Here is a 14,543-nt window from a genome sequence, read left to right on the forward strand (position 1 = left end):
AGAGCTGGATGCTGGGGAGGGAGGGGAGAGCTCAGACCTTGGGCTGCAGGCCAGGCCTTACCTGCTGGGGAAGTTCAGCCCTGTCCTAGCTGCACCTGAGCAGCTCTCAGGCCTGCCCCTCCTCCCTGCTCCCTCTTCCCTTGTCTTCTGTTCCTGTCTCTGTCTCTTTCAGCCTCTCTGACCCTATAGGTATGTATGTATGTGTGTGTGTGTATGAATGTGTTTGTTTTTGCATGTATGTATGTGCCTTTCTATCTCTCTTTGTTTTTCTGTATCTGTTTCTGTGTGTCTGTGTGTCTGTCTGTCTGTCTGTCTTTTTGTCTGTCTGTGTGTGTTTCTGACCCTGACTCTCTCTTCCTTCATCCCTTCCTCCTCCCCCACCCCTTCCTATTTACTCTACCCCATCTTCCCATTGCCACCTCTCACTTGTTCCATCTACTTCCCTGCCCCCATCCAGTTTGAGGTTTGGCTGGGCAAAAACAAGCTATCCCAAGATGAACCCTCTGCTCAGCACCGATTGGTCAGCAAAAGCTTCCCTCACCCTGGCTTCAACATGAGCCTCCTGGTGCAGCAAAAACTACGACCTGGGGATGACTTCAGCAATGACCTGATGTTGCTCCGCCTCAGCAAGCCTGCTGACATCACAGATGTTGTGAAGCCCATTGACCTGCCCACAGTGGTGCCCAAGCTGGGAAGCACATGCCTTGCTTCAGGCTGGGGTAGCACTACACTGTTCAAGTGTGAGTCTGGTCCAAGCTACACAGCTGGGTGTGGAAGATGGGCAATGAAAACTGGACTGGGCCCTACTGACCACCCTCTTTGCCCCTGATCCACAGTCCAAAATCCAGATGATCTCCAGTGTGTGAATCTCAAGCTCCTGCTTAATGAGGACTGTGCCAAAGCTCACATGGAAAAAGTGACAGACGTCATGCTATGTGCAGAAGAGATGGATGGAGGCAAAGACACTAGCAAGGTGAGACAGCCCCTCCCTGCAGTGACTTGAACTGAGGTCCTTGGTTCCCACTTCAACACCCTGACTAGTCAGACTCTTTGCATCCTTCCCTATGGAAGGGATGTGCCCCAGGAGGGGAGGATCCTGTAGCTGGTACTATTGCTCCTCTGTGACTTGTCTGAGGGGACGGTCCTGTGAGATCCTCAACACATCCCAATGTCCTAGAATGATCTGGGATCCCAAAGATGGATCTCCTCACCTATTGAACAGAGCTGCCTCTTAGATTCCCTGGGAATCAGTTCCAGGTTGTCAAGTAGAATCCAACTGCCAGGTCCTTCCTTATACCTGTCCCTGTCCTTCCTTCAGGGAGACTCAGGAGGCCCACTGATCTGTGATGGTGTTCTCCAAGGTATCACATCATGGGGCTCTATACCATGCGGTACACCTCGTATANCAAGNGCCTAAACCAAACNTATTAAGTTCACCTCNTGGATGAAAGACACNATGAAGAAAAATTCCTGAATNTCATATTTTCCCATGTTCTCAATAAAACCCACAACGAAACAAATGAATTCAAAGGCTGACATTCTCTGTCCTACTGGAGTGCGGTAACCAATCATGNTTCCCTCAGCTGAGGTCAGGACTTCCAAAGTAGATCAGCAAGGGACAGGTGTACGTGTACTGTTGGCTAAAGGGGTGCAGTGGAGACAAATGCAGATGAAAGACTCAGACCAACTCAGGGATGCCACTTGAGTCTCCTCTGGCAAGGAAAAAGTTCAGATCTCAGAAGAAAAGGCAAGAGAGATCAGAATGGGAGACTCCAGCTAGGCCTGACCCTACACAGGAAGCAGAAGAGATGATAAACAGTCAGACACTGCGTATTCAGACTGCCTGCCTGGGTTCCTTGAGTTGGGCTGGGGTGTTATGTTAATAAAGTGTAGACACTGTGGAGAAGAGTCTGTCCACAGAAGGGCAGGCACTGCCCCAAAGGCTGGGCTGCAGTGTCTCAGCCAGGGGTCTTAGGTAGGGCTGGACCAAAGGATGAAGAGTGACTTAGAACCATGTCCTGTGGCGCAGAGACCCATCTTGGGAAAAGGGCCACACTGTTGCTGCTGCTCAGGACCACAAACCACTGTCTGTTTAGAGGGACAAAGTCACAGCTAAGAGTATCGGAGAACCTCTGGAGAAGAGCCAGAGAAGGACAGAAGGCTAGAAAGAACTGGAAATCTAGCCACATCTCAGGGTCGGAGCAGGAACTGGGGTTGGGTGGAGGATCCCCAGTCACCCCTGTCCTTGCCAACACTTACCGATGCCAATGCTGAGGAAACTGAAGATGAAGTCTATCTTGTTCAGGCGGCGGCAGACTGATAGAAAGGAGAAGAACATGATGGGCAGGAGGATGAGGCATAATGCCAGGGCCAGAAATATGAAGCCCGTGCTCATGTGAATATAAACTGGGGAGGAGTCAGAGAGATAACTGCAGTTACCCCAACACCTCTCTCTCTCTCTCTCTCTCTCTCTCTCTCTCTCTCTCTCTTTCTCTCTCTAGCTGTCTCTCTGTCTCCTTCCTCTCACACCATGAGGAGCCCATCCTAGGTACTCCAGCAACTGGGGAGGAGAGTGTTTTTTCATGTCCTGCCTGAGCAGTTTAGAGACACATGGATCTTATCTGTCTCCAAATACAAGGTAAAAGCAGTCAAGGGGTCCTGGTGTTGGGTCTTAGTTGGCAGAATGCTTGCCTAGCTGTGAGCATCCTGCATTTCACCCTCAGCACTGTGCTGAGCTGAGTCTGCAGCACTGGCCTGTGATCCCTACACTTGGGAGGAGGATCAGAACACCATGGTTGTCCACAGCTACACATTGAGCTGGAGGCCAGCCTGGGCTACATAGACCTCTCACAAACAGGCAGATGAAGGGAATATACCTGTCTAGAATCCATCCCACCTTGAGACACGGGAAATGGTTCTGAGGTACAGCACCTGCCTAGAGTTTTCCAGTGAGGTTCTTCTGTGGGTGTGGCTCAGTGGTAGACACCCTGTGTAGTGTTTGTGTTAGACACTGGGTCTGACTGCAGCAACCCTCTCCTCCTCCCCCACAAAAAAAGAGATATAAAGAAAAAACATCACCTCCACTCATATTAACAAAATCATTACCTAGAAATTCTAAAATAACTCTACTGCCACTCATAGAGTGACCCACCAACAATGATGTCCCCACTGTGAGCCCAAACCTTGACCCCCAGAAAGACTCCTGGGAGAGGGCTAGTGTATTACTCCCACAGTCACCTCTAGAACCCAATGGAAGGACCCCCCAGTCTATATATTACCTGACCAGTGATTTTTCCCACATTGGCACATTTATATCCCCTGCAGTCAATCCAGAGGCAGATGAGTCCAGTGTATGCATGGTGCACATAGGTAATCCACACATCCATTACACTGAACACCAACAAAGTTGCCAAGAAGATGGACATGAGGGACCAGCCACATAGGACAAATTTTCAGTCCTCCTCCCAGGAACAGAGCAGGTCAGCTGGGGAGGGAAAATATTCTGGGGACCTGGATCTTCTCTCCCTTCTCTCTCGATGCATACAAACCTTCATCCTCTTCCTCCTTTCCTTTTCCCCCACTCATCTACAACCAGTTCCCGGTGGATGCTGTCTGAAGCTCATCTCCAGCACCACTTCAACTCTTTCCATTCTCATGCACTGGACTCTTCTGGTGCCGTACACCTATCTCAAACTCCAGCATAATTATGTATGCTTGAATACATACATAAAAGATGGGGTGCATGAATGAACTCACAAGTGGATGAATGCATGCTTCCTCTCTCATACTTTAGAGCAAAGATCAGTGGAGTTTTAAGAAGAACTGGGGCACAGAGGCTGAGGACTCAGAGGAGAACTAGGTGGCCAATTGATTGCCAGCTTCTNTTACTCCCACAGTCACCTCTAGAACCCAATGGAAGGACCCCCCAGTCTATATATTACCTGACCAGTGATTTTTCCCACATTGGCACATTTATATCCCCTGNAGTCAATCCAGAGGCAGATGAGTCCAGTGTATGCATGGTGCACATAGGTAATCCACACATCCATTACACTGAACACCAACAAAGTTGCCAAGAAGATGGACATGAGGGACCAGCCACATAGGACAAATTTTCAGTCCTCCTCCCAGGAACAGAGCAGGTCAGCTGGGGAGGGAAAATATTCTGGGGACCTGGATCTTCTCTCCCTTCTCTCTCGATGCATACAAACCTTCATCCTCTTCCTCCTTTCCTTTTCCCCCACTCATCTACAACCAGTTCCCGGTGGATGCTGTCTGAAGCTCATCTCCAGCACCACTTCAACTCTTTCCATTCTCATGCACTGGACTCTTCTGGTGCCGTACACCTATCTCAAACTCCAGCATAATTATGTATGCTTGAATACATACATAAAAGATGGGGTGCATGAATGAACTCACAAGTGGATGAATGCATGCTTCCTCTCTCATACTTTAGAGCAAAGATCAGTGGAGTTTTAAGAAGAACTGGGGCACAGAGGCTGAGGACTCAGAGGAGAACTAGGTGGCCAATTGATTGCCAGCTTCTCACATATCCTGGATTAGGGTTAGCCTGGCCTTCTTGGAGCTTACAGGGCACACATGCCTACACCCAGGTCAAATGTGCTAACTGCCATGAGAGCTGGAATAGTCTAGATGCTCAACGAGAGGTGATGTGTCTGAAACCTGCAACAGTAAGTAGGTGTCAAAGGCTGGGTATTTCCCCTTCTCTGTAACAGAACTCACGCTGTATTCTTGATGTTTTAACGTTTGAGATAAAGTCTCCCTGTGTTGTTTCAGTGGCCTGAGTACACTATGTGCACCAGTCTAACCTGGATCTCACAAAGATCCACCAGCCCCTAACTCGTAAGTTCTGGAATCAAAGGTGTGCACAAAAATATGCAGCTGCCAATCTGAACTCTAATGAGGCTCCTGGAGGGAAGTGACGTGTTCTGCTTGTTGTTTCTTGAGAAGGGACTCACGTGAGCCCAGGCTAGGCTAAACTCAACATGTAGCTCAGGATCTAGGAAATGAGGATGGGAAAGGTCATAGTTACCCCAACACTGTTCAGGGTGGGTGACACTCCCCTGGAATAACCTGCATTTTCATACTTTTGAATAAAAGAGTGATCAGGCTATGGTAATGTGCACCATATGTTCTACTTATTTTATTTTATTGGTTTGTTTTGAGAAAGCTCTATATATTACCCTGGCTGTCTTGAAAGTCACTGTGTAGACTAGGATGGTCTACATCACAGAATACTAGAGCCTAAAATCACACAGATCCACCCGCCTCTGACTTCAACGTGCTTGTATGGATGATGTGCACCACTACACCCAGCTACTGAACTTCGTATAGGAACAATAAAATCAGTGATCCAGAGTTCTAAGTCTATAAAGCAAGCATTTGGGATTCTCCAAGGAAGGATTTGTATCTGCAGGGAGCTTGCAGCCCTCTAGGCCATCACTGGTGCAAAGAATTTGTTCGAACTGCTACTTTCTGGGATAATCTTGGTCTTGAACAGGACCTTCCTTAGAGGTGTGGGTTAGGCATCACTCGCTCCTCCATCCTCCTTTCACACCAACTCACCATTGCCCCTGACCTTGCCATCTGGCTATGGTCCCTGGAACTCGAACAGCTCCAGGAACAGCAAGACCTGCCCCACACATTCTCATCCCTGGGAAGGACAACTCTGTCAGCAAGGCCACAGCTTAGTCAGCACCTGGGTGCCAATACAGCAGGGGAGGGGCTGTGGGGAGAATGAGGGTTTTTAAGTCTCCCTGAGGAGCCTCCACAGCTCCAAGCTCACTGCCTGCAGCTCCTGGACACCTGTTACCATGTGGTTCCTGATCCTGTTCCTAGCCCTGTCCCTAGGAGGGATTGGTGAGATGAGGGAATGGGAGGGGTCACAGCCCTGACTCTCCTGCTGCCTTTGGCCCTGGCCATCCCTTTCCCCTCTCCACAGCTACATCATGAGCACCACCTGCTCCTCCTTCTCTGGTCCTACACACTGCCAGGTCCCTCACAGTTTTTGCTCACTGGAAAGGCCCCTGTTCCCTCCGACTCTCCAGAACTTTCTCTTCTTCCTTGGACACCTGACCATCTTTGGGCTTCTCCAGACTTTAGAAGGAACACATCCTCTTACAAACTTAAGACCTCGGATGTCCCTCGAGTTCATTCTTTTTCCTAGAGCCTCATAGCCCAAACCCTGAGTCAGAGGCTTGCCTAAAACCCACACTTGGGCCTTAGGCTGTCCAGCAAACGCCAGCCTTCAGCTGTGTTTGCCACATGATGACAACTGGTCTCACTCTCCCTGGGTTGCCCAGTCTCTACCAAACTTTCACTTCTCAAATTGGCTTGTGAAATAAGATTGGTTCCTCCCCTTTGTGCTGTGGAAAAAATGTGCATGTAACTTTCCAGTGGCTTTTTGGTTTAGTCTGGTTTTTGGAGAAGGGGTCAGGTGGGAGACGCCAGACATGGACATCAAGTAACTTCATCAATCACTCACTACCTCAGGATGGGACTCACACGGAATGGAGACTTCCTCTTAGGCTATGATGACTGTGCAGCAAGCCTCGGGGGAATTCTCTTATTTCTACCTCCCCAACCCTGGGGTCACAGCCATACAGCATCACATCTGACTTTTTCCCTGGGGCCTGAGGGTTCAGGTCAGATCCTAATCCTTGCATGGCCAATCCTGTAGCAACCAGGGCATCTCCTGCCCAGCTCTTGGGAATAAGTTCTGAGTTAGTGTCTCATGATGTAGCCCAGGCTTGTCTTCAGTCCATGGCAATCCCTCTGCCTCAGCCTGCTGTGTACTGGGGTTACAGAGAAGTGCAGCTATGCATGGCTTGCCAAGATTTCCTCTGTTTCCAATGCTGTGCCTTGGCTGCTCTTCCCCCTCATGGTACACTCCCTGAGCCTCAGGCTCCTATCCCGTCTCCCTAGAGTCCCACAGCACAGTTCTAGTTCCCACTCTGTGCAGGACACCCCAAAGACCCCAATGCCTAACCCTAGGACCTCACATCAGCTGGGTCCTCCTCTCTGCCTCAGAGTGACCTAACTTGCTGTAACCATGTTTCCACTCTGGTCCTGAGGCTGCCTCCAAGAAAACCCTGAGCCTCTCTAATACCCAGATCATTTGTCCATCTCCACAGGAAGCAGAGCCTTTCAGTCAGAGAGCCCCGGAATTTCCATCTCTCACTGCTTGTCCCATCTCAAACTCCTTTCTTAGGGAGATCCATACCTCTTAGATATCTCCACCACAGACACGAACAAGAGCCCATGCACCTTTGATCTGGAACCCCTCATTCTCTCCCATTCAATTGGCTACTTCATATCCAACCAAAGAAACCCCAAATCAACCCCAAGCTCCCTTTCCTGGATTCATTTATTCATTGAAATCCAGTTTCCTGAGACCTCACCCTTTCCAGAATTCCCAAAACCCAGTCAAGGGTGTGACCTCTTCTCAAGCCTTGGAGATTCTAAATTCCAAATCAGAGGATTCTCATTGGACTAAAAATGAACAGGGACTATCTCTGTCTCTCTGTCTCTCTCTCTCTCTCTCTCTCTCTCTCTCTCTCTCTCTCTCTCTCTCGTTAGCTCTCTCTCTCTCTCTCATTTCCCATCTGTTCCTTAGTCCAAAACTATAAAGTGGCACTTTGCCAGATTCCTGATTCTAGAGTTCTTTAGGTCCCCACAGCATANTCTCATTGGACTAAAAATGAACAGGGACTATCTCTCTCTCTCTCTCTCTCTCTCTCTCTCTCTCTCTCTCTCTCTCTCTCTCTCTCTCTCTCTCTCGTTAGCTCTCTCTCACTCTCTCATTTCCCATCTGTTCCTTAGTCCAAAACTATAAAGTGGCACTTTGCCAGATTCCTGATTCTAGAGTTCTTTAGGTCCCCACAGCATAGATCTCCCTATCCAAGACCAGCCATATTGGGTCACTTTCCAGATCCCCTGTCCATGTCCCCTGATCCCAGTCCTGCTTAGTTGTGTCCCCCAACAGTACACCTCCCTCCATGTACCAACTCTTCTCTCCCCCACTGCCCCTACTGCAGATGCTGCACCTCCTGTCCAGTCTCGGGTGGTTGGAGGATTTAACTGTGAGAAGAATTCCCAACCCTGGCATGTGGCTGTGTACCGCTACAATCAGTATATATGCGGGGGAGTCCTGTTGAACCCCAATTGGGTTCTCACTGCTGCCCACTGCTATGTTGAGTGAGTAAGGGTGGAGACAAGAAAGCCAGGTGGCAGACAGAGAACATGACTCCAGGACAGGCTGGGGTACTGAAGGACAGGGGGTGGGACTGGCTGAAAGTCTATCCATGACCTCCTGGGTCTCTCTTTGCCCCTCCATGCAGACTTGGGTTCAGAGTACTGTTTCTTGCTTGTCTGTCTGTCTGTCTGTCTGTCTGTCTGTCTGTCTCTGTATTCAGATCTGAGTGTCTTCGTGACCATCTGTCACTGTGTGTCTCCCCCTTGGGACTCTGACAACATTTGTCTGGGTCTGGGTCTCATGTGTTGTATTTAATCACTACTGCACATAGTGGGGACCAGGCCTAAAGGGCCCTTGAGGATAGAAAGTGCTGTCCATGCGGGTAGGCTGTGAGAGAAGTCCTCACTCTCCTCAGAGCAGCTCAGCCTTTAGGACCTTCTGTCCACCATGAGGACACACAGAGAAGGGCTGGTCAGAGCTGGAGCTGGGTGAGGTAACTGAGTACAGAGAGAGCTGGATGCTGGGGAGGGAGGGGAGAGCTCAGACCTTGGGCTGCAGGCCAGGCCTTACCTGCTGGGGAAGTTCAGCCCTGTCCTAGCTGCACCTGAGCAGCTCTCAGGCCTGCTGCTCCTCCCTAGCCCTTCTTCCAAGTGTGTGTGTGTGTGTGCGTGTGTGTGTGTGTGTGTGTGTCTGTCTGTCTGTCTGTCTGTCTTCTCCTATTTCTGTCTGTGAGTCTTTCTTCCTGCCTCCCTTCTTCCCCTCTTCTGTACTTTTCCAACTCTCCTTGGTTGCCACTTCTCAATCCCTCCTTGTCTTTCCATGCCCTCTAGAAAGAACAATGTTTGGCTGGGCAAAAACAAGCTATTCCAGAATGAACCCTCTGCTCAGCAACGATTGGTCAGCAAAAGCTTCCTTCACCCTGGCTACAACATGAGCCTCCACAGGAACCACATCCGACATCCTCAGGACGACTTCAGCAATGACCTGATGCTTCTCCGCCTCAGCATGCCGGCTGACATCACAGATGTTGTAAAGCCCATCAACCTGCCCACTGAGGAGCCCAGGCTGGGGAGCACATGCCTAGCCTCAGGCTGGGGCAGCATTACACCCATCAAGTGTGAGTCTGCTCCAAGCAACACAGCTGGGTGTGGGTGAAGGGCAGAGAGGACTGAGTTGTCATCTGCTCAACACCATCTTGCCTCCTCATTCACAGACCAATATCCAAATGACCTCCAGTGTGTGAACCTCAAGCTCCTGCCTAATGAGGACTGTGTCAAAGCCCACACATACAAAGTGACAGATGTCATGCTGTGTGCAGGAGAGATGGAAGGAGGCAAAGACACTTGCAAGGTGAGAGAGCCCCACCCTGCAGTGAGGTGAAGGGCTGAAAGAGGGAACTGAGAACCTTGGTTCCCATCCCCTGACTAGGCAGATGTGTTACATCCTTCCCTATGGAAGGGATGTGTCCTGGGAGGGGCAGATCCTGTAGCTGGTACCATTTCTCCTCTGTGACTTGTATTATGGGACTTTCCAGTCCACCCCTTGCCCCAAGCCCATGTCCCTGGAACAGATGGCCACCTAAGAGCTGGATTCCCTCACCTACTGGCCAGAACTGCCTCTTAGAGTCCCTGTGTTCCTCCCCTGGGAGTCAGTTCCAGGTTGTCAAGTAGAACTCCAAAGCCAGGTCTTTCGTTACTCCAGTCCCTGTCCTCCTTTCAGGGTGACTCAGGAGGCCCACTGATCTGTGATGGTGTTCTCCAAGGTATCACATCGTGGGGTGGTAGCCCATGTGGTGAACCCAATACGCCTGGCGTCTACACAAAACTTATTAAGTTCACCACCTGGATAAAAGACACTATGGCAAAAAACCCCTGAGTGTCACACTGTCCCCTGTCCTCAATAAAATCCACCATGCAACAAATGAGTTCAAGGTCTGACATTCTCTGTCCTGCTGGAGTGCTATACCAAATCATGGTTCCCTCAGCTGAGGTCAGGGCTTCCAAAGTTGATCAGCAAGGGCCAGGTGTGCACGTAGTGTTGGCTAAGGGGATGGGGTTGAGGCAAATGCAGACAAAAGGCTCAGACCAACTCAGGGATGCAACATGAGTCTCCTGTAACAAGGAAAATGCTCAGGTTACGGAGGAAAAGGTTAGAGACATCAGAAAGTTCAACTCTAGCTGTGCTCAAGCCTACACTGGAAGCAGAAGAGATGATAAACAGTCAGACACAGAGAATTTACACAGCAGACCAAGTTGTATTGAGTTGGGGAAGCCAGGGGCGTTAGGTTAATTAAGCTTTGGATTCCTGGGTAGGAGTCTGTCCACAGAAGGGCAGGGACTAGTCCCAAGGCTAGACTACACAGCGTCCACCTGAAAGGGATGTCTCTGGTAGGACTGGACCAAAGGATGAAGAGTGACTTAGAATCATGTACTGTGAAGCAGCGAATCATACATCTTGGGTAAAGGGCCACACTGCTCCAGCTGCATGGGACCACAAACCAGTGTCTGCTAAATGGGACGCAGCCTCAGCTGAGAGCATCGGAGGACTTCCTGAGTAGGGTCCCTGCTAAGACTCAGGCAGCAAGGAGTAGGCCCTAGCCCAGGGAACTGGGCTTGTCACCTGTGTCCTGAGCGTGCTACCTGCTCTCAGGGGAAGTAAGGGACCTCAAGGGAGGTCTGATGGAAACTGAATCAAAAGAATAGAGGTGGAGGCATTTGGCTACAGGGACTCAGCAGTGTCCTGAGAAGTTGTGGTGTCCCTCTATTGGGGAGCCCTATGGAAGTTTACAGAGCTGGTTACAGCTGACAGTCTCTGGGCAGACTCCCAAAATTTTTGCCCAAAATGGGCTGCTCCTGCAACAGCAACCACTGGTGTCACGAGGCCCAACAGAAACAGCTGAGCCTCCACTCCGGGAAAGGCAAAATGTAGCTCCACATCTGCCCTGGGTTGAGGAAGGACACATTTCCTGAGGGAAGAAACCTTGTGGGGACTCTCAAAGCCACACCCCAAGTCCCAACTCCACTGTGGATGCTCTCCCCCTCTTCTGGGCTACACTTCTGCCCTGCCCAGACCCTACCCTTCTATTGGAGGCCCCACCCTCACCAGCCCATAGCATCAAGACCTGATGCACCAGCACAGGTAGAAGGCCAGCTGGTAGGATACCTGTGGCCTCAGGCACAGCCTATTGCAGTTGACCACAAAGAGAGTCAGGCTGAGGAGAATCAGGAGCCCTGCACTGGGGTGGGGCCAGAGAAGGACAGAAGGCGAGACAGGGGACACCATCACCCCAAAAGGAGAGAGACAGAGGCAAACTCCCTGACCTGCCACAAGTAGACACACATGTGTATACACATACAAACACATACACAGAAACACACACACACAGGACAAATGGATACATACTCAAGGGGGAATAAAAACTGGAAGACAAGGCCATCAGTCACAATAGTGGGCATAAGGTTGTAATTCCAGCTACTTATGCTGAGGCAAGAGAAGTGCATATTCAAAGCCAGCATCGACTACAGAGTGAGATCACAGCCAGCCTGAGCTACAGAGAAAGCCCAAGAAAGACACACAGACACCCCTCTCCCTAGGAGCAGCAGAACTGGAAATCTGGCAACACCTCTGGGTAGGAGGAGGCTCTGGGGTTGAGTGGGGGATCCCCAGTCACCCCTGTCCTTGCCAACACTTACCGATGCCAATGCTAAGGAAACTGAAGATGAAGTCTATCTTGTTCAGGCGGCAGCAGACTGGTCGAAAGGAGAGGAACATGATGNGCAGGAGGATGAGGCATAGTGCCAGGGTCAGAAATATGAAGCCCTTGCTCATGTGAATATAAACTGGGGAGGAGTCAGAGAGATAACTTCAGTTACCCCAACACCTCACACCCTGAAAAGCCCAAAATAAGTACTGCAGCAGCTGGGGAGGCGTGCATTTTCAAAGGCCTGCCTGAGCAGTTTAGAGACACGTGGATCTTATCTCAAAATATAAGGTACAGCAGTCGAGGGGTCCTGGTGTTGGGTCTTAGTTGTCAAAATGCTTGCCTAGCTGTGAGCATCCTGCATTTCACCTTCAGCACTGTGCTGAGCCGAGTCTGAGCTGAGTCTGGCAGCCTGCGCCTGGGATCCCTGCACTTGGGAGGAGGATCAGCAATGCAAGGTTTTCCACAGCTACACACTGAGCTGGAGGCCAGCCTGGGCTACATAGACCCTGTCTCAAACAAGACAAAGGAAGGGAATGTACCTCAGCACCTCTCTAGAATCCATCATGAAATGAGGAGCAAGGCATGGTTCAGAGGTAGAACACCTGCCTAGAGTCCACCAATGAGGTTCTTCTCAGGGTGTGGCTTAGTGGTAGACACCCTGTGGCTGTAAGTGTGAGGCCTGGGATCTGCCTTCAGCAACCCCAACACCTGCGTCCTCCCAAAAAAAAAAAAAAAGAGAGAAGAAAAACCATCAACCTCACAACATTAACAAAATCACTACCTAGAAATTCTAAAAATAACTATTGCTACTGGTAGAGTTACCCACAATCAGTGATACCCCCACTGTGAGCCCTAACCTACACCCACAGAGAGACTCCTGGGAGAGTGCCAGTGGTCCTTCCCCACAGTCACCTCTACCACCCAACAGCAGAACCCCCCAGTTTATGTATACACCGACCAGTAAACAGGCCCAGGTTGAGACACGTATGCACCGAGCACTCAATACAGAAGCCAATGAAGCCAGTGTACGGACTTTGCACATGGCTGTATGCCCATCCACCAGGGTGAACACCAACAAAGTTGCCAGGAAGATGGAGATGAGGGACCAGCCATGTAGGACCAACTCTCCTTCCTCTTCCCGGGAATAGAGCCGGTCAGCTGGGAAGGGAGAAGGTTCTGGGGACCTGGATCTTTTCTCCACACTGTCTAGATGCTCAACGAGAGGGGCTGGGTCTGAAACCTGCAACAGTAAGTAGGTGTCAAAGGCTGGGTATTTCTCCTTCTCTGTAACAGAACTCACACTGAATTCTTGGTGTTTTAACTTTTGAGACAAAGACTCCCTGTGTTGTTTCAGTGGCCTAAATGCTCTGTGTGCACCAGTCTAACCTGGAGCTCACAAATGTCCACCAGGCCCAAACTCCTACGTTTTAGGATCAAAGGTGTGCACCAAAATATGCAGCTGCCAAGCTGAACCCTGGAGGCTCCTGGAGGGAAGTGACATTTTCAGGTTGCTGTTTCTTGAGGAAGGTTCCCACGTAAGCCCAGGCTGAGCTAACCTCAAAATGTAGCTCAGGATCTAGGAAATGAGGAAGAGAAAGGTCATTGTGACCCCAAGGTCATTGTGTTCAGTGTGGGTGACACTACGCTGGAATAACCTGAGTTTTCATACTTTTGAATAAAAGAGTTTTCAGGGTATGGTAATGCGCACCATAACTTTTATTTTATTTTATTTTATTTTATTTTATTGTTTTGTTTTGAGACACATATAGAACCCTGGCTGTCTTGAAAGTCACTATGTAGACTATGTTGGTCTACATCACGGAATACTAGAGCCTAAAATCCTACAGATCCACCTGGCTCTGGCTTCAAAGTGCTGGTACTGAAGGTGTACATCACTACACCCAGCTCCCACACCTCTCACAGAAACAATAAAATCAGTGATCCAGATTTCCACGTCCAAAAAGGAAGCATTTTTGCATTCTCCAAGGAAGGATTTGTATCTACAGGGAACTTGCAGCCCTCTAGGCCATCACTTGTGCAAAGAATTTGTTCTAGCTTCTGGTTTCTGAGAATAATCTTGGATTTGAGAAATGGGACCTTCCTTAGAGCTGTGGGTTGGGCATCACTCGCTCCTCCATCCTCCTTTCACACTTCATGACAATCACTCCTGACCTTGCCATCTGGCTACAGTCCCCTGAACTCAAACAGCTGCAGGTATAGCAGGCCCTGCCCCACTCAATCTCATCCCTGGGAAGGTATCCAGGGTGACCTAGGGTCTACAGGACAACAGGTACAAGGGGACCCTCCCCTCCCACAGCTGTGAGGTTGGAAGCAGGGATTACAACTCTCTCAGAAAAGGCAGGGCTTTAGTCAGCATCTGGCTGCCAACAGGACAGGGGAGGGGCTGTGGGGGAGAATAAGGGTTTTTAAGTCTCCCTGAGGAGCCTCCACAGCTCCAAGCTCACTGCCTGCAGCTCCTGGACACCTGTTACCATGTGGTTCCTGATCCTGTTCCTAGCCCTGTCCCTAGGAGGGATTGGTGAGATGAGGGAAAGGGAGGGGACACAGCCCTGACTCTCCTGCTGCCTTTGGCCCTGGCCATCCCTCTCCCCTCTCCCCCCTCCC

General features: G+C 50.2%; 2 protein-coding genes across 4 annotated transcripts; both read left to right on the forward strand.

Annotated features, from left to right (window-relative positions):
• The first annotated feature begins 553 nt into the window (after positions 1-553).
• Positions 554-1,417, forward strand: LOC110315692 (kallikrein-1-like). The gene is made up of 3 exons (XM_021189688.1): positions 554-740; positions 837-973; positions 1,319-1,417. Exons 1-3 carry the CDS (start codon positions 554-556, stop codon positions 1,415-1,417), a joined length of 423 nt encoding a protein of 140 aa, XP_021045347.1.
• Positions 1,418-5,795: 4,378 nt separating this feature from the next.
• LOC110315691 (kallikrein 1-related peptidase b1-like) lies at positions 5,796-10,134 on the forward strand. 3 transcript variants are annotated; one of them, XM_021189684.2, is made up of 5 exons: positions 5,796-5,880; positions 8,058-8,217; positions 9,046-9,332; positions 9,429-9,565; positions 9,935-10,134. In XM_021189684.2, the coding sequence occupies exons 1-5, from the start codon at positions 5,835-5,837 to the stop codon at positions 10,088-10,090; spliced, it is 786 nt and encodes a 261-aa protein (XP_021045343.1). In that variant the 5' UTR covers positions 5,796-5,834; the 3' UTR covers positions 10,091-10,134. The 3 variants fall into 3 exon arrangements, with proteins under 3 accessions (XP_021045343.1, XP_021045346.1, XP_021045345.1); XM_021189687.2 differs by having other exon boundaries at positions 9,160-9,332; positions 9,935-10,090; XM_021189686.2 differs by having other exon boundaries at positions 8,058-8,212; positions 9,050-9,332; positions 9,935-10,090.
• The last annotated feature ends 4,409 nt before the right edge of the window (positions 10,135-14,543 follow it).

The sequence above is a fragment of the Mus pahari genome, unplaced genomic scaffold, assembly GCF_900095145.1.
Source record: "Mus pahari unplaced genomic scaffold, PAHARI_EIJ_v1.1 scaffold_11976_1, whole genome shotgun sequence".
Taxonomy (NCBI): Eukaryota; Metazoa; Chordata; class Mammalia; order Rodentia; family Muridae; genus Mus; species Mus pahari.

What these genes read in the sequence shown, in the direction of transcription:
- LOC110315691 (XM_021189684.2), top strand. Translation starts at nt 5,835, where the DNA reads ATGTGGTTCCTGATCCTGTTCCTAGCCCTGTCCCTAGGAGGGATTG. An exon ending in GCTGCCCACTGCTATGTTGA is followed by an intron (nt 8,218 to 9,045) that starts GTGAGTAAGGGT and finishes CATGCCCTCTAG; the next exon opens with AAAGAACAATGTTTGGCTGG. An exon ending in CAGCATTACACCCATCAAGT is followed by an intron (nt 9,333 to 9,428) that starts GTGAGTCTGCTC and finishes CCTCATTCACAG; the next exon opens with ACCAATATCCAAATGACCTC.